Consider the following 19095-nt stretch of genomic DNA (forward strand, 5'->3'; position numbering starts at 1 on the left):
AATTCTATAACAACTAAAAATAAGTAAAAAAGAGGCCCATGTCTGGTACAGAGAGCTGGGAAAAGGAGATAGGACATGTTATATCAGCAGGTCGAAGGAGAGATGATCCTTCCCCTCTACTCAGCACTGGTGACCACACCTGGAGTGCTGGGTCCGGTCCTGGGCTCCCCAGTACGAGAGAGACATGGACATACTGGACGGAATCCAGCGAAGGGCCACAAAGATGAAGAAGGGGCTGGAGCACCTGTCGTATGAGGAGAGGCTGAGAGAGCGGGGACTGGTCAGCCTGGAGAAGAGAAGGCTCAGGGGGGATCTCATCAATGTATATAAATAAATACCTGAAGGGAGGGTGCAAAGAGGACGGAGCCAGGCTCTTTTCAGTGGTGCCCAGTGACAGGACTAGAGCCAATCGGCACAAACTGAAACACAGGAGGTTCCCTCTGAACATCAGGAAACACCTTTTTATTGAAAGGGTGACTGAGCACTGCGCAGGTTGCCCAGGGAGGTTGTGGCATCTCCATCCTTGGAGATGTTCAAAAGCCGTCTGGGCATAGTCCTGGCTAGCTGGCTGTAGGTGTCCCTGCTTGAGTAGGGGGGTTGGGCCAGATGACCTCCAGAGGTCCCTTCCAACCTCTTAGCCATTCTGTGATGGGGTCTGGTGGAAGAAAATGAGGTGGTCTGCTCCCTGAAAAAAACCTCATGATAAAATAGTCCTCCTGTGTGTGAATTGTTACTATGTTTAGCAGCTTGAGCAGATGTTCTTCAGAATTAAAAAATATAAATTGTGGTCTCTAATAATTTGCTGGGGGACAATTTGTATCAAAATAGCAACACTAAAAGGTGTTTCCTTCAAAAGTAACTCTTGATAGATAGTTCTGCTGTGGATTTGATTTCTGGCCCTGCTTGGGTCAATATGACATCAAGATTATTAATTCTTCTAGGTGTTGTCTTTCGGCCAGGTAAAATGCATTGTTTGTATCTATAAATGCTATCCATTTCCTGCCTTTCCACAGATTTGCTTAGAGATTCCTCACAATTATTTCTGCTTCTTGGCAGCTTCTCTTACTACATATTTTTTGGGCTGCTGTTGCTTTCCCCCCTTTCCTGTGACACCAGCTTACAAATGGTGTTCTTGTACGGATTGGTGTGAGCTGCCTGGAGGAAGGGCAGAGATGTCCTTTGAGGTGTGGAGCTGAAGTGAAAATGATCTACTGTGAAAACAGTGTTGGAGAGTGGCTTACTACACTAGTATGTCATTCTGAAACAAAAATTGCAAACTATCTTTTTTCTCCTTCTCTCACAGTCCGGATTCTTCTTACGAGATGATGACCAGCAAATGGCCGTCTGTCTGGGTGAAGATATCTTCCAGCTGGATTGGCATCGTGCTGTACGTGTGGACTCTGGTTGCTCCGCTGGTTCTTACAAACCGTGACTTCGACTAAGCTGTGCTGCTCTCTAGGGCGATTGTGCTAGTTTCACCGTGTCTTCGAAGCAAACAGTATTCCAGATAATAGTGCAGTTGTGAATGCGTGTGCACGTGTGTGCGCGTGCTCTCCGTGTAGTATACCCTGCTTTATTCTGCATGATTACCTTCAATCATGTCTTTTGTCATTTCACTAAATGACTTTTTCTAGCTGAGCTCAGTGGCAATTGCTATAATGACAGTTTTCATAGGATTACTCCTAGATTGAGTGCTTCGGGAGCATTAGATGCAAGATCAAGACCTTTTGGAGGTAGTTTTTTTTCCCCTCTCAGTTGCATTAAATAGTTGTAGGAAAAAAGGTGCAAGCGTTAATTAGGGTAACAAACCAGTATTAGGTCAGGCTTTGCGAGCAAAGAAGGGGGCTGCCTTTGATGATCCCTGTTGCCTTGATTCCAAAGTCGGTCTTGAGTGAGCATTTGTTAGACTCAAAATTGTGCATGTTGGAGCTTACTGGACGTCTTGCAGCATTTTGGCGCTAGCAGCCTGACCTCTTCCCGTTCTGAGGGCAGCAATACCTTTAGCACAGATGTTAAATGGGGAGAACTTGCACCTGAAGCTGCAGGGGAGCTGGTGTCCTCCCTCCTCGGTGCCGTTGGGTCCGATGTGTCCCGTTGCAGACAGGGGGACGGACACCCTGGGGAAAAACATCCTGGTATCGGACGCTCAGAAGCATGTTTTTAAGGCACCTGTTTACAATGCGCATCTATGTATTATTATTTTTTTTAAAGTAGTTTAAATGGGATAGCTGTGCTGTAATTTATTGCTGTTTTGTGTGCCACTTTCTTTCTTGGCTAAGCTACAATCACAGAGTTTGCAAGGAGCCGAGCGGTGAAAACTGTGTAAGCCCTTTAGAGGCATTTTTTGAGTATTGTGGTTAAAAAAGAAGCGGAGGAAAAGGAGCACTGAAATTACAGTAACTGGAGGAGGCTTGCATCAACTGAGGCTTCGACAAAAGTGCTTCTTAAATCTATTTGGGGCTCTAAATTTTGAAATCTTTTAATGTTTTAGGTACTTTGCTCGTTGTCCATTGCCAGAGATGGACTCGAGCCTGCAAAGTCTAAATCTAGGCATGAGGTAAGACATTAATCTGTTTGATTAAAATACTGTATAGTTCCTGTGCAGTTACGAAATCTTAAATGCTTTTGTGCTCGCTGCTTTGTAATTGAAGTATGTAAGCTGTGTTATTTCTCTCCCTCTGTTCCTTGCTACAACTTGAGACTAGAGCAGCCTGACTGGGAGTGCCCCTAGAGCCTTCGGCAGATGTCATGCTGATTGATCTGTTACCGTGGTGTTTATGCCATTACTTCCTGTTGCTAATTATTCTCCAAGCTTTTATTTTAATTCTGCACCTAAACACTGACATTTACGGCAGAAGTCTGACATGTCAGTCAAACTTGAGATGGTAATGGAAGGATTAGTACAGGCTTGTAATAATTTGGAATATGTTGTTACCTTATTAATAAATAAATTTGGATGAAGACGTCCAGTGACTTTTGATGTCTCATACTACCGCCAGACGTGGATAGTGTCGGGTTTTATATTGTATTCTCATCCTCTGTTCCTGGGATGTTTTATAGCACTTGTCATCTGAGAAGTAACAGCTGACAGTGCCGCAAAGCACGCCCGCACGGCAGTTAGTTCCGGGCTCTTTGGGAGATCACGTGTAACTCCCCACCCCGTGGAGTCTTCTGGCAGTTCTCCTCTGCGCCCTTCGCATCCATCTCTGGAAACACAAGCGTGCTTCACCAGCTGCTGCTGCTGCATTGTATCGCACCTGTGCTTGTTGAGTTCGGGTGAAACACCTGAATGGCTGTTTTAATGCAGCAGCTCCAGGGTCCTGTAACAAATAACAACTAGTCACTGGCTTGGGATGATGGACAGACAGCTGCCTCTATGGATTCAGCTCCTTGTACAAGTGGCTGGACTCCTCCTTTTAAAAAAAAATAAGGAAAAAAGTGCCAGGTGTTTTTCCTGTTGCATGTATGAAGTTACTAAAATCCAGTTCCTCCCTTCCCTGGAGGAAGCTTCTCAAAGCTCCCTACCCACGGCTTTGGGGGCAGAGAGGGAAGAAAACTTTTATCTTCAGTTACAGTTTAACTTACCATTCATATTAAATCAGGAGCTCGGGGTGAGATGATTTAGTTAAGTGAAGTGTGTCAATGGCACTGTCGCCCAGTGTTGTGGTAACCCCCCTGGCATTCAGCTGTGTAGTAAAACTACAGTAAGTTGACTTTGGTAAAGGCAACAATGGGAACACAGCTGTTGAGTAGGGGTAGTGCTCTTCCACTGGAAGGAAAGCTACAGGGCTCTGCCACAGCTTGGAGAAAAAACGCTTTTGCGAAGTGCTGAAGGAAAACCCAGTTTGACGCATTAGCTGCTTGTTTTGGAGGCTTATAAACAAACCTGGGAGATGATAACGAAACTGTTTTCCTACAAACCTGCGTAGAAGCAGACCTCGTTGCACTGCTACTCGGGCATGAAAAACAGAGGCTGTTAAATCCACAGCCAGTTGGCACACGGAGCAAGAGACAAGTCTCAACAAGCGTCACACTTAAGCAACATTTATTTTGTCAGAGTAGATGGTCCAAGTTAAAAGTACTCATGCAGTCAAGGGGCCTGGCGGCTGTAAAGAACTTTTCCCCAGTTTGTGCTATGTGTGAGCACTTCCGCTGAAGTGAAAGTAAGGCAGAACCAAGATTTAGCAAGGTACAGGCACTTTGTTCCCAGTTCAAGCAGGGAAAAAAAAAGCCTACATCAGGTCCTGGTCCCCTCCACCCCAGAACAGCCTCGTGTTTGTTAAAACAAAGTGTTGTAAAAAATAGAAAAAACCCAAGATACAGAAAGTCAGTGCTCCCTAACCACACACTACTAGTTACGTCATCATATGTAAGACCAGAAGTATAAGAAATCATAAATCAAAGCTTACTATTAACAAGTGTTCAGTTACCTGGGATATTTAGCAATATGTATTATGATACCAAGTATGTGACAGCAGTACAGTAACAGTCTGACTTGGTACCACCAACTGTGTCTAACAGCTTGTCTAACCACATCGTTAAACAATCGCTTGTAGGAAGTAACACAGGAAAGGTATTTTAGATTCCACGTTACCTGGTTACATAAAACGGTGATTTACAAAAAACTCATATACCAAACAATATTCTAAATAAATAGTTCATCTTCATGACTATATACAGAGTCCCCGTTCCATTAGTTATCCAAGAACGGCATGTCCGTGTCCATGGGTGCCGGGGCAAGTTCACATAGATAGAAGAGCGTGGCTTCGCTCGCCTCTGCCTCCGTCAGCGGCTCCAGCCGCACCAGTTTGCTCTGGGTGGGCTCGGGATCCAGGCTGCTCTCCAGGAACTCGTCCACTTCCAGGGGTTTGTCAACAGAGGAAGGAGTTTCGGCTGCGGAGCTCCCGCTCTCAATGGCGGAGCCGGGGTTCCCATCGAGGAATGCAAGGAGTGGAAACGCAGTGTACTGTATGAGCTGCTTATCTAAGGGGAAAAAAATTCCCAAAACGTTATCGGTTCACATGCCTTTCTATGTGCAGAAGGAAAAAGCAAAACCCAACCCACAGAATTTATTTGCAGAATAATCAATAAAAAACATTAGAGGTGTTTGTTTTAAATGCGTGATTAAACAATTGTTACATTCACGCGTAACATCATTTGTTCAGATTCTCCTGCGAAAACATCAGTTCCTCTGCACCTGGTGCAGTGCCAAAAACCTAAAAAGCAAATATAGCAAGTATTTTGCTTTGGTTATTGGCTTACCAGCATGACACAAAACCAGACAAAGAGCAAGTAACTGAGACGGTTTTTAGAACGATGCTTGCTGAACTGTTAAACTGTTTCACCAAAACACTACAACTAACCTGATTTGGGCTTAGAAACTTGTGTTTCCTGTGCAGCCGCTGGACCAGCGTTGTTCTTGGTAGTTTCTATTCCCTTTGTCTCCGTCTGGAAACGAAAGCAAAGTCTTAAAACACACACTTAAAGTCTTTTCCAATGCCGCTAGAACACAGCTGACCAACTATTAAAAAAAAATAATCTAATTTTTATCTGCGAAGGGATGCAGTGCTATCGGTTACCCATGCTAACAGACCTTGGCTGAGAAAACGTGAAATGGAAACACAGGCTTACTCAAGCAAGAACCAAAACTAATGCTCGTAAACGAAGAGGACAAATTCAAAGAGGTAGATCTTTGCTCTACCGCTTCTTACTGTGCTGCTTTTCCCACCAGACGATACAGATGAAACCATTCTGACAAAGCGTGTACCACGTCTGCAAGTACTAAAATCTTAGAGGATACAAAAGTCAGGAGACCGGTACAATGTACAGGTATGGGCCTCAAGGTAATACGAATTTTAAAGGACATTATTAATTAGCGTGCTCTTCCCTTTTCCGTATAAAACCTAACAAACAGGATGAATTCGGCTGCAGCCTTCCTATTCTCATGGAATTCTTCAAAGCCAAAGCATGAAAAAAGTGCTATTATACCAGTAAAGAAAACAGTAAAGGATGAATAAAAGTTTGCATCTCTCACTACTGTGTACATTGAGCAATGGATTTAAGACTTACTTTGGTATTAGTGATATGATCTGTGGGATTCATCTGCACGGAGCTTGTAAAAAGCTGAATAAGACAAAACACATCAAGTTTTAGGTTATCTCGATGTTGCTAGTAAGAATACAAGAACATCACGTCTGCATGTGTGAGACTATTCCCTATACTTCATGTTTTCACCCTCTATCAGGATTAGCGTTTATTTACAGGTAGTTACCAACTTTTGCAAAGAAAACCTGGCTTTGGAGCATAACGGTTTGGAATTCCATGAACCTCAGCCACAAAGGAAACAACTATATTACGTCTAACTTAGACTAACACGGCTTGCTGCAGTTGTAAAATACTGATTCCTTCTTGTGTTGCTGCGTGGAGAATTCTGTGTACAGTAAGGAAGAACACACCCTGATCAGGTCTGCAAGTGACACCAAACTGGAAGGAGTCACCAATACGTGGGAGAGCAGAGCGGCTGTTACGAGGGATCTCAGCAAAGCGGCAGCGGGGCCAACAGGCACTCTGTCAGGCTCAACAGCCAAACGCATCCAGGACGCAATAACCTCGTGCACTGGCCCGGGTTAGGGAACAAACGGGCAGGGAGCAGTTAGTGAAAACTCAGCATTGTGGGAAATCTGTACTAGTAAGTATGAGTCCCCTCAGAGAGGGGACCTGGGAGGCGTGGTAGACAACACCCTACCGTGAGCCAGCAGGATGGCCTTGCTACAGGGGAGCATGCTCTGCTACAGGCAAAGCATAGCCCAGAGGTCACCGGAAGCAATTATTCCTCTCTGCACAGCACCTGAGGCCACTTGTGGAAGAGTGTCCAGTTTTAGGCCTCCCAGTACAAGACTTTTCAAACTAGAGGGCGTCCGGAGGGCCACAGATGTTTGGGGGCTTATGACATACCAGAGGCTGAGGGAACTTGGCTCACCCTGTCTGGAGAGGGCAGACAAGGGAGGAGGATAACTGCACTCTTCCACTGCTTCTAAAGAGGTGTTATGGAGAAGACAAACTCCACAGAGGCGGGCAAAGGACAAGAGCTACAAGCTGCAGCAGGGAAAATTGTGACTGACATAAGGAAATTCTTCACAAAGAAGAGTCAAGCACTGGAACAGGCAGCCCAGAGGCTGTGGAATCTCCCATCTTTGGAGATCTCAGAATTTGAGTCAACAAGGTCTTGAGCAACATGATCCAACTTTCAGTCTGGTCCTGCTTTGAGCAAGGGGGCTGGACTAGATGACACGCCCAGGTCCCTTCCAACCTAGACCATTCTACTCGACATAAATCTGAAGACAAATTGAGAACAGATACATGCTCCTAAGAAATAACCTGAAATGGCAGAGAAACTTGTAAAATAAATGCCGAGAGCCTTTTTAACCCCAGTTCATTGAGAAGACCACAGATGATGTGCTGGGCTATTTCAAAGCAAGAGTATTAATCTAATTGGTGTCTGAGTTCACGTAGGAACAAATACAAGCATTGTTTCGTTAAGAAAGCCATTCTTCAATCAAAAACTTAAGCATTCACTCGAGCAGTGGTGTAGCACTGAGAATTATACCAGTGCCCCAGAAGCACATACTCACAAATATTTACAACTTCCCTTTTTTAAAGGGAAGAAAGGCAACCCCCCCCCCAAACTGTTGTGTTTTGTCTCCATTTCAAACAGTAACAACCCACACAAATATTTTCCGTAGTGTATTACCAAAATACTTAAAATAGATAGTGAAAATTACATCGACCAGGAGATCTGGATCTATGCTGAACTGTCGTCCTGATAACATAGCTTGGAAGTCCTCTAAACTGCAGTCGATACTGTCAAGATAATCCAGAAGTTCAACTCTAGAAGACAAACAGTATTTTATTGCTGTATCCCTTAACAAAAGGAAGAGAAATCCACAATTAAGCTTTACACAGATGTACTACATGCATCTAAGAATCTTCACCAGAACTAGAATGAACTGAAGTCTTTCATTAGAAACAACCCCTGGAAAAAAAAAAGAAAACTTTTAGCGTCCTTAGAGAAGAACCCAAGTAAAGCAGACAGGTGCTCCAAAACAGGTGTCACATCAGCATAACACCATGACATGACATGACATGAGCAGAGATGTGATTCTTGCATCCAGGTAGCCTGAATGAGTCCCATCCGCCTGCAAGAGCTACGCAGATCAGTCCTGACAGTTTAAACAACGATATCCACAACATTACACTGTCAGATCATGCACCCCGACTCACTCGCTCCACGATAAACATCAGAGGTCCCATCTTAAAACACTTAAAATAGAAGGAACTTTAGAAACTGGTTAGAATACAGGTGACCTATAGATTTAAAGTTCTCAACAGAAACTACTCTTCAGTTCTTTTTACTTCCGTCAAACAACCAGTTCTAATACTTGAAAAAACAAAAGACCAGGCTACTCACTTTCCAAGAAGATTTATATTCTGTGAAATTACTCCATTCTCATTGAGTATGGAATCCATCATTGAGACCGGATCTTCTGCAGTTAAAGTTGACTGGTTATTCAGCTGTACAGCACTTGACATGAGTGGGCTTGTACTGTCACTGACTGGGCTGAGGGGATCATTAGCTGGGACAGCAACCGATTCTGTGCTTTTATCCCCTTGAATTACAGGGGCGTATTCTTCTTCGTTATCGTCTTCCACAATTACAATATCGGGAGAATGACTACAGCTGTAATACAAGACAAATGAATTAGAGCATTTCATACACTCATTTAAATTCGTGCTATTCCACAGGTTTAGTTACTTCTCATTTTAGTCAAGCTACTATAAGGAAACAAGCTTTCCTACTGCTTTTTAATACGAAACACAGCAAGATACTCTAAATATCTATTTTCCATTGATACGGTGCTGGAGTGCTCAATGCAGTTAATGCAGCTCAGCTAGCAGACACTGTTGTGCTAGACCACAGTAACAACTACTAAAAAGATAGAGGAACACTGATTTTTTTTGCATTAGAACAACTGTAAGCTCGCATATAAATGTAAAGTATGTACGAAGTGGACCAAAGCATCTGAGGCCATCGAACTAGACAGACAATATATATTTTGCATCTTTCCTGTTGAACAGAATCAACTCTGGAGCATCCACAACATAAAGGATCTCAGTCGACAGTGTTGCAGTTAATTAACCTTGTTATGTATACCACGAAGGCAACCTAAAAACCAAGAAAGAGTCTCAAATCATTTGCTTTCATCCATATTCTAGTCTTCTTAACGCTTAAGTAGCTGTTAGTTGTGCTGCCTCTCTATCACAGCCTTACCGTCATGAAGCTTTTCTATCAGAGAACGTATTCCCAGACATCAGCTGAACAAGAACAATGGTACTAGCTCAAGTGTAAGACACAGGTACCTAAGTTTCGTTCCTTGAGGCATAATACAGACCCTATCGATACAATGCAACTCAGGAAGAAAGCTGCATCTCAATCCCTGGACCAAGCTTCAACGGCTCATAGCTGAAAGATGAACTGCTTCTATAGTGCTAAGTACAGACAGGAAGGAACATAGTCACAAAACTCTTGGGACTGAACAAAAAACCTGAAATTAAATGGCTTAATAAAGTTCAAAGACCACAGCAACACTTGACAAACAGCACATGCAAATTACTCTCCATAAAAATCTGTAAAAACAAGGGAAGTCACCCCTGTCTGTATTCGTAACCAAAAGTAAGAAGACATCACTTACTCTGTCTTTGGACAAGTAGTGTGTTTAACAAGAGTGCAATAATACAGATTGCTTCCCACTAGTTTCTATCTTCGGCATACTAAAACTCCAACAGCCAATTTGGAACAAGTCCAGAGGTCAGTAAATCAGAACCTAGTGTGAATTCACAGATGAAGCTTCTATACGTGCAGGAGTACTGAATACTTCTGACCACTTAATTAAAAAAATTATCTAAGACATCTGAATTATTGCATATTATAAAACACCAAAAGCCAATCATCTATATAGACTTCTGGAGACTTCTTACTTGGAAGAATCTGAAGTGATATCTTCATTGGTTTCTGGTGTAATGGGAAGATTTTCTTCATCACCCATGGCATTTTCTTCATCACCCACATCCTCAGTGACATCATAAATAATGATGTCATCTGAAATCTGTTCCCTTTGTTTTAAGCCCTCATTTCTGTTGAGAGGTACCTGAGAATTATTTTAAAGAGAGTCAGGGGACAGAAGGACAATGAGCTTCAGCATTCTGACAGTTATCATTGTATCTTACAATGCTTCAGTTCTGAAGAGGTGTAAGAGCTTTCCAACACCTCAGAGATTACAAGCTGTTTGTATAGACCTACATTTAATAGAAAAAACATACAAATAAATGAACAAGCTGGAGAATAGCAGCTACAGAAAAAAATGTTTGGCAGATACTACAGGCATAGAAATAAAAATATACTAGCACTGTCAGCAAAAACAACAAAAAAGCTGCAACAACAGGACTACACAAGAACTAAGAATATTAAAAACAGTGACTGCTGTTTAAATAGTACTTTGTTATAAAGCTATTAATTCTAGTACCGTGCTGCAGCCCTCATTCTAATGATTTCCCCACCAACCATTATTTGGACAGCAGAAAATAACTTTCAGTGGCGCGACACATTCAAATGGCACAGGAACTTGACGTTATTTTGCTGGGTTGGATGCTGCCTTGCAGAGCAACGCGCTAGATCCTTGTCCCTGTGTGGGGCTAGGGGCACCTAACTCCCAGAGATAACACCACAACATACATATGCTACTTCTAACAGCACTATTATTAAAAGCAAACTGCTTTCAGTAGGATCACATCAAGCTGTATTTACTACACAGGTAACTGGCTTATACATGCTTATACTGAAAAGTGAATGGTGATTATCAACACACTTGGCTTCTGAAGGAAACACAACATGGCGTATCACTTCTAAAAGTTGACAGCTCTCAGTACGCAGCTATGTTTTATTCCCCGTAAGACAAGCTACTTGATCTGTCTGCCCCCCTCCACTCCTTCCTTCATCATAACAAAGAGTACGCATAAAAGAAAACTTACATGGTGGTTACTGTCAGCTGGTTCTTTCACAATTTGTTGAAATACGTTCGACTTTGTAGGTCCGTTAGTGTTCAGAAGTAGAGGCCTACATCAGAAAGAGTAAAGGAAGAGAGCAATCTCAAAACTAATTCTTTGGTTTTAGTCAACAAAACATGTCAGTATATTGACTGGACAGCAAGTTTTCAAGACCATATTTACCTCTTGCGTTTTAGGCTCACTAGTTGGTTATTCTGCACCAAGGTAACAATAAATTGTACAATCTATAAGGAAAAGAACACTATTGTTAGTCGCTCTACTCTGTAATTGTTTCTCTCGGAGTACCAAGATACCTTATAGCAGAAGACTCCAATACATAAACAGCAGATCGCTTATTTTGTGTAGTAACTCTCATATAGAATTGTTCAGAAAATTTAAAAATTGTGGTAGAATAGAAAACACTGCTGGCAATATCTAAAAAGAAGAGAGTTATTCAGTTGTCTGAGAAAGGCTTTTCACATAGCAGGCGGTAAGACTAGACTTCTACACTACACCATACAATACACAGAAAAACATCCAGTAACTCAAACTATTAGAAAACTCTAATAAGCAATGACAGAAGGCACATAGGGATGTTGACTGTATACATAACCTGGGTCTGTCAATACTGGTTCTGGTGAAAGGCATTTTTGACAGATTCAGAAAAAATTACATGTACACTTAACAGTATTCATCAGCTGCCTTTCCTTTTGAAATGTTAAGACTTTCTTCCCTTAAGTTTTAAATTTAAGCATTAAATGTATGTATCTGGCTTGAACAAACTGAAAAAAAAAAAAATCAGTAAGACTCTCTGCTACAAGGCTGCTTTCAGTGTTGCTATTTCTGATACGTAAAAAATAAAAAAAAAATCTGTCAAGTCTTTGCGTTTACATCAGTTTTGGCAGATCATAAATCTAACTGTTAAACATCATAAATCTAACTGTTAAACTAAGCTAAGCTAACATATTATCAGTGGGTTCCACTCAATAATCTATTCTCCCGATAACTGAGCCACTGACTGTATATTTCTGAAGTTAAGTGGGACAGTAGTGAACTTCCAAAACAACTTTGTTGTAATTCTTTCAGTGAGAAAGAGTTTTTCCTGAGATCGTCCAACACAGAATATTAGTCATCCAGTTCCTGAAATAATAAAAAATGGATGGACCATTTTAAGGGTACCTTAATGAATGATGTATGATGTTCTTGAACCTCTTTCTTTGAAAACGTTTAGAAGAGTTTAGCCTTATCTTCTGCTTATGTGATGAAATACACTGAATGTTTGTTTCACAAAGATTTGCTCACCATACACCACCCTTTTGTTTTTTCTATTAAAAAGACATTTCACACACTACAAAAAAAAGAGTGAGGGCAAAGTAAGGTAACACGTGGCACAGTAGTCCTAGGTCAGAAGCACTTACTCACTCGTTCACGTAGGACACTTGAACGAAGCCTTACCTTCCGAATAACTTGCTGTTGTTGCAAGTGTTTTGCTCTCAGTTCTGCCACTTCCCTCCAAAGGGATTCATTCTCCCTATTTGAAAAGGATGATTTAAAAGTCAAACTAAAACTAAGTTTTAAAATATTTACATTAATCATTTTTGTTAAATATTAGTTGGCTTCACTAAAGCTCTTTGAAATGTGTTTAGATTGTGGGGCGGAAAAAAAAAAGTCACACAGTCAGCAGCCTTGGCAAATAATTACAAAATAGAGACCCAAACACAACAAATAGCCTGCAGAGAATTTCCATCCCCCTTAAAAAAATAAAATCCCAAATTTGGCAATACTTATTACACATACATTCAGCATTTAAAAATTAAGTATTTTGTTTCCTTTCCCATTACAAAGTTACCTTCTCCTCTTCCTCCTAGTAAGTAAATCCTAAGGAATTTAAAAAAAAAAAAAATCAAGCATACAACTGGTTTCTGGCAGCAGCAAAGGATCAAACAGCATAAGAATGCAGTTTCCTCTCACCACTAAAAACCAAGAGTTCTTCATCTATACCAAGCCTGTTTGTCCTCCCTCACACACCTCTAGCTAAATGCAAGCCACCTGTCAGCAACAGTACATCCACCTTGAAAGCATCTTTACAGAATAAGCTCTCCAGTCACACATGCAGCTGTAGGTCATCCTAACAGTTGCCTCTATTAGCTCCAGTAAAGGGACATGTTAGGTGCTAAAAAATAAATAGTTTTCATGAAACACTGCCATTTTACAAACTTCGGTTGTTCCAGTACTCACAGGAGTCCAGTTACTGAGAGTATAAAAACTGCGGTAAAGTGGCCCTCACTATCGTATCCATGAGCCTCATTGTTTCCAACAGCATAAAGCATATTAAGAGGTAGATAATGAACACCAAAAGCTTCAATGAATAAGGAAAGACAACATACCACCCTCCTCTCTTTTGCAGTTTAATTTTCAACACAGATGTATGCCAAAAAAGGGGGAAAATCTCTCCACTGGTGTTTGGGTTTTTAGGAAACCTTAAGCTAAGTTTTCAGAAACAGCTGTTTATATGCAGTGTGATGAAGCTTGTTACTCACTCCTCAAACTGCTCTATGTCCAACATAAATTTAGAAGTACAGTTCCATCACGAATTTAACAATTGAGGTCAGGGATTCTGAACTTTCTCAATTTCTCACCAGCTCTATTAACATGTTTTGTAGGACTAGGTCTTCTGGTCTAGCTCCAGTTTCTACCTCAATCATTTTAAACTCATGGTACCACAATATGGAGATGGCAAAGACCAACCATTCTATCTTCTCATCTCTACAAACTGTCAGGTCGTTAGCAACTGGATGTCATTTCAGCCAAAGTCAGCCCTGCTCTGGGCAGGGGTTTGGACCTGACAGCCTTACGAGGTTCCTTCCAACCCAAATTCGTCTACAATTTGAAAAGGGTGAATATGAACATTTTTATTCTAGACTGGCCAGATTCTAATACACACTCTTCCTAGACAAAATAATTTTGCCTCCGAATATTCTACCAGTCAAGTAGTTAGAACTGAAGACTAGAAATGATAGCATTTACTTCTTAAAACTTGAACTAATCAGTGACCTCTGCCACCGAGGTACACAATCATTTATGTTCTCAAGTTAACATAAGTTAAGGAGTCCTGAGATCGAGTTACTGTTGAGGTGCTGCGATTTACAATGCATGAGCTTATGCTCATATATTCTGTCTGTATCTACATACTCTAAAGGATTAAGTAATTTGTGACACACATCTCTCTCATTGTTGAGAATAAATTGTAATTACTAAATAGGTAATAATGCAATTCTAAAAATACTCTATTTACATTTGGATTTTAGATTCTGTACCTCTGTCGCTGAGATAACTAATGAATTTCCTAATTAGATTTCTAAAGAGATTTTCATAGGCATTAACTCTTCTGCAGTTTTTAGCAGTGGAGGAATGAAGACAACAGGAAAATAAAAAGCAATGAGCAAAGACATTAACTGTAGTAAGAAAGTATTATAAGCAATTTGCACAAACCAAACTCCGCCTCAAACTAAACACAGTAACTACTTCAAACTTGAAGACGTAGAACAGCATACTTTATGCTAAGAGCCAAGATGAATATTCAGCCTCAGCAGCATTATGGAACTATTATTAAAGGTGTTATTTAATTGCCCACTACTAGACAGTTCTTCAAAACACCAACATTGCCTATTACTTTTAGCCATATCAGAATATTCAATTTTTAATGCAATTCTTTTATTGAAATTTATTTTCCTGAAGCAATATTTAAAGTTAGGCAATAAGAAATCAAGAGACACCTAAAATTAGGTCTTTGTACGATATCTATTATCAGAATTACTCAATTTTAGGGATCAGTTGCTGATAGAGCAACTCACCTCTTCAAAGCAGACAATCGAGATTCAATAGTCTCTTGTTTAATTTGCACCTTTTGAGCACTACTTATTATTTTGGAGAGATCTTCCTGACGTATCTTGTTTTCTTCAGGTCTCGAAGAAGAAACCTTTAAAAGATTGGAATCCAGAAACAACACTTTCCTTTACTCATTGTTAACTATTATTTTCTTTTGGTGATTAAGTATATTTTCTTCTAGTGCTGATAAACTATGCATTTAAGTTAATAATAAACCAAGCATCAAATAAAAAAACCCCAGAAACACAGAGAAATGTCCTCTTACAGCTCTCACCACATTAGCTTTAGTTGTTACATTTGTGTACGTTCGGATTCTTCAGGCATTCTCCTAAGTGCTCTACTTCATCATAACTGCTTCACAATAACCCAATGTTAATAAGTACATCCCTCCCACCGCAGTTTAACTTGCCATATTTCTATTCGATATCTATATTCACCTGACTCACAATAACAGCAGAGCACATTTCAGAATCACATTTAGCAGCATAACAAACGTGTTTATAGGTTTGCTCCCTGTTCTCTTTGGTGGAAAGCTTAATGCTTACAGTAGCTTTGTTCTGAAACAAGCTACATAAACAAGCAGATTGTTATATTACTGACAGTAAAGTCAAAGCATGTCTGAACTTCTTCTAATACCCATTTGCAAAATGTCATATTTGCATAACTCACTCATTTTTGCCACCTGTGAAACTTACTATAATGACAGCAAAACAGGTTAGATAAAGGAACCTAGTCAAATCCCCCAAAATATCTTCAAACAAGTCAAGATATATATGAGTAGCGCAGTTTGCTTCCTCAAACTCCAAACTTATTTGCACTCACAATCCTGAAATCAAACTTGACATGAACTTTACTATTCATTCATACTTACTAGTACAGATTTTCCACAATACTGAGTTTTCACTAACCTTCCTTTTAATGTGTTCCAACAAGTCCTCCCGGCCCTGCTTAAAATACGGGTGCTGAAACTCTACTGGACCATCTCGCTCCAGCTTGACAATCCCAGAGTCAACATGGACAACTTTACGGAAGCCATCTTTAAAAAAAAGAAACAGAAAAAGGAAAAAAAACCAAAAACCCTCTCAAAACCCACATTAAGAAATTCAAACTATGCTGTTCCAACTATCCTGATACCAGTTTTGAGGATGAGACAGTATCCTAGTTGCAGAGAACACAGGGCCACTGCTCAAAGGAAACTGTCTATAACTAAACATGTACAGGATCTAGAACTAGGCTAGAAAGCAAAAACCCAAGAACTTACACATGTTTAACTGTCTGACAAAGCTTGCCATGTTGTTGTGCTTGAAGTACTTGGGCAGAATCTCTTTTGCGAATCTCTGTTCATCCAACACCAAGAAACTCTGGCCATTCTAAAATGAGAGACACACATTAAGCTACTTAAAGACCGTTGCAGAAAACACGCTGGGCTTTTAGAATTAATCACCAGATAGGAATGTTTCCTTTGTGCATACAGTACGCAACTGATCTGCTTGCCTACAATTTTCCACAACAAAAAGTGTACAAACCCTGCGGTTGCAAAGCAACAGAGTATTATCAATTTACATCGCTATCCATATCTGAAGGGGAACATCTCTATTGTTACTCGTTGCTTCCTCAGGAAATGAATTGTTTACCAACAATTACCACAGTTTCACTACAGGACAACACTATCGATTTTGCACGCAGCTTCAAAGTATTGGGAAGGAATCTAACAAAGAGACTGCGCACGGGAAAAAAAAAACCAACAACCAGCTGAGAGTCCCTTCTGCTTTCCAGTATAAAAGCATGATTAGTTTGATAAGACTTGTAGAGCAGATGGAGCTGTCAAAGAGCTGAGGGTGTCCACTGGGTTTTGGAATTACCAAAAAGGTAACCACCCAAGGCAATATCCCCCTCCTCCTGGGATGCCAACTGTGCGGGAGGACTGATCTTTTATTTCAACCACAGGCTTTGACTAAAATAGAAGGCTCAGCTCTTTGTTCTTCAGTGACTGTGCTCCATTAGCTAAAGGACAAATAATTGGCACAATCCGAATTAGCTACTTCAAAATGATTTAGGTTTTGCCTTACATCCACACTACTCTCACCTGTATGTAATGAAAAGCCTATCATCTTCCACAAACGTCAACACTGATACTGTATCTTCTTAGAAGCCCTTTAGTTCAACGAGTCACATGTGTTTCTTACCCCCAAATGCCAGCAGTTCTATGATCTCAAGAAGCTTGAAGAACCAACCGTGAGACCATGTGAAGATCCTTGCCCAAGAGCTTGTTTCTGACAAACCAGCAAGGATTGTCAGAAACAGGATTTATGAATGGCGCACCACTGGATGAGTTAGGAGCTGAAGACTGAGAGGAAGGTAGGAGGATGAAAACTTCCCAGTAATGCCTACCTACCTCCTGCTGAGAATCAGTCAGTGGAAGGGAAAGGGGAAGCAAAGGAAAGGGCAGGAACAGATCATTTTATCCAATGCATTAATGAAACTCACCAGCTGAAGGTACTCAAACAAGCGGCACCACAGTGGCCCGCGACGCCAACAGACAGCTTTCATGTGGCACCTCACTTTATTGTCACTTTGACATTCTTCAGGCCTAGCACAGAAAAATCTGGGAAACACATCTACTAGTTCTTGTTGCCCTGGCAGTCATTTACAGCAAAGCTGTACAGACGTTAAGGCCTGACTTGAACTCACGGAAGCATTACTACAGAGCTAAACACCGTTTTCAAGTCCTAGTGTTACTGACTGCAGCATACAGCAATCTTCCAAGTACTTCATTTGGTATTCCTTGTACATGCTTCCATGGACAATACACACCCCTGGCTCCACTGAGGTAAGTATGCAGGGAGACAAAATTTGGCTGTTCGGTTTCAGACGGTGTCTACCCTTACAGTGCAGGCATATGGATTTATATAGGAGGAAAGTGAAATATTATAGTAACTGTACTCTTCCTCCCGTGTTACACTTGGTACACTTTCTGTACCCCGTAATACTGACATAACGAATTTTTAGAAGATGTCGTTGCTTGTGTACCAAGTGATCCCAATACCTTCCCCCACACAAGAACTGCTGGGTGCTAATAACATCAACTGTGATTAGCGGATCTTCCTTCCACAAAGAGCCTTGCGGAATCTCAAACAGTTAGTCTTTATTTTTAATTAAGAAAATAATACAAGGATACCTAATAATAGCCTTGGTGTGCTTACCTGAGATAAATGTAAGCAATGAATTTGAAAGTCTCCATTAAAAGCATAAGGTGGCAAAAATGGCACTTCTTAAGCAAGACAACATCTGAATGTTTGTATAGCCCTTAGCATTTCTCTTCCAGAAAAAAGAAAAAAAAATCAGAAGGAAAACCTGCCGTAATCTATCGAGTCTACCTGCTTCCTTCTTCAGGAAGTTTTGGCTGAAGTTACTGGTAACTCATTATCAGTAAAATGTTTAAGACGACATTTCATCATTGCTCGAACATTTAAAATAAATTCAGCTGAGAGCTGCCATCTCAACGCCACTTGAAGATGTTGATACAGTTTGAGAACCGGATTTTTTAAAATCTAAGTTATTTTGGAAAAATTAAGTTGTTATTATTAAAAACATGCGCTTAACATTTATCTCAAGAGTTAACGATGCTTACTGCAGCAAACTTGCCAGACCTTCATTACATTGTAAGAAGGCGGTTACTTCCCACCTTCCAATATTTTAGGGTAGTTGTAAACTTTGCACTCTGATAACGCTTCTTCATTATTCACTGCAACAACCTGCATTTGAATATAAAGGATTCAGGATGAAAGCACACCCGACTCAGATTTTCTGGTTTTTTTTTAAGAACTATCGAAGTAGATGTATACATACACGGCCACTGTACACTTTTAACGTGCGGCTCCCAGGAAAGGGACTTCAGTTACTGAAATAAGCAGAGGCAGATCGACACTCGTGTCCCCCCCACTACTGATGGGTACCCCATCTGACTACTCCAGAGAGATGCCCGTGATCCATCCCCTCCACGCTGCTCCCCAGCACACTCGTCCCTGCAACACGGCCGGGGGGGGGTGTGTGTGTGTGGGATGTGTGCGTGTGTGTGGTGTGTCCCCGCTCCGGCAGGTGGACACG

The 19095-nt window shown here is 41.0% G+C and overlaps 2 protein-coding genes across 2 annotated transcripts in view; one reads left to right on the forward strand and one right to left on the reverse strand.

The window, feature by feature from the left end:
* The window catches only part of SERINC1 (serine incorporator 1), a 17381-nt gene extending 14385 nt beyond the window's left edge, over positions 1-2996 (forward strand). Inside the window, exon 10 of the mRNA XM_009325651.1 lies at positions 1304-2996. Coding sequence (XP_009323926.1) covers positions 1304-1442 — 139 coding nt within the window. The 3' untranslated portion in view covers positions 1443-2996. The remainder of the gene's footprint in view (positions 1-1303) is intronic.
* A 1035-nt stretch (positions 2997-4031) lies between these two features.
* HSF2 (heat shock transcription factor 2) lies at positions 4032-17150 on the reverse strand. Its single transcript, XM_009325652.1, has 13 exons — positions 17075-17150; positions 16250-16358; positions 15897-16024; positions 14955-15079; positions 12556-12631; positions 11284-11345; positions 11086-11170; positions 10036-10205; positions 8468-8737; positions 7782-7887; positions 6070-6123; positions 5364-5448; positions 4032-4983 (listed from the first exon to the last, which is right to left on the reverse strand). The coding sequence occupies exons 2-13, from the start codon at positions 16278-16280 to the stop codon at positions 4694-4696; spliced, it is 1482 nt and encodes a 493-aa protein (XP_009323927.1). The 5' UTR covers positions 16281-16358; positions 17075-17150; the 3' UTR covers positions 4032-4693.
* Between the last annotated feature and the right edge of the window lie 1945 nt (positions 17151-19095).

The sequence above is a fragment of the Pygoscelis adeliae genome, unplaced genomic scaffold, assembly GCF_000699105.1.
Source record: "Pygoscelis adeliae isolate BGI_AS28 unplaced genomic scaffold, ASM69910v1 Scaffold54, whole genome shotgun sequence".
In the NCBI taxonomy this organism is placed as follows: domain Eukaryota; kingdom Metazoa; phylum Chordata; class Aves; order Sphenisciformes; family Spheniscidae; genus Pygoscelis; species Pygoscelis adeliae.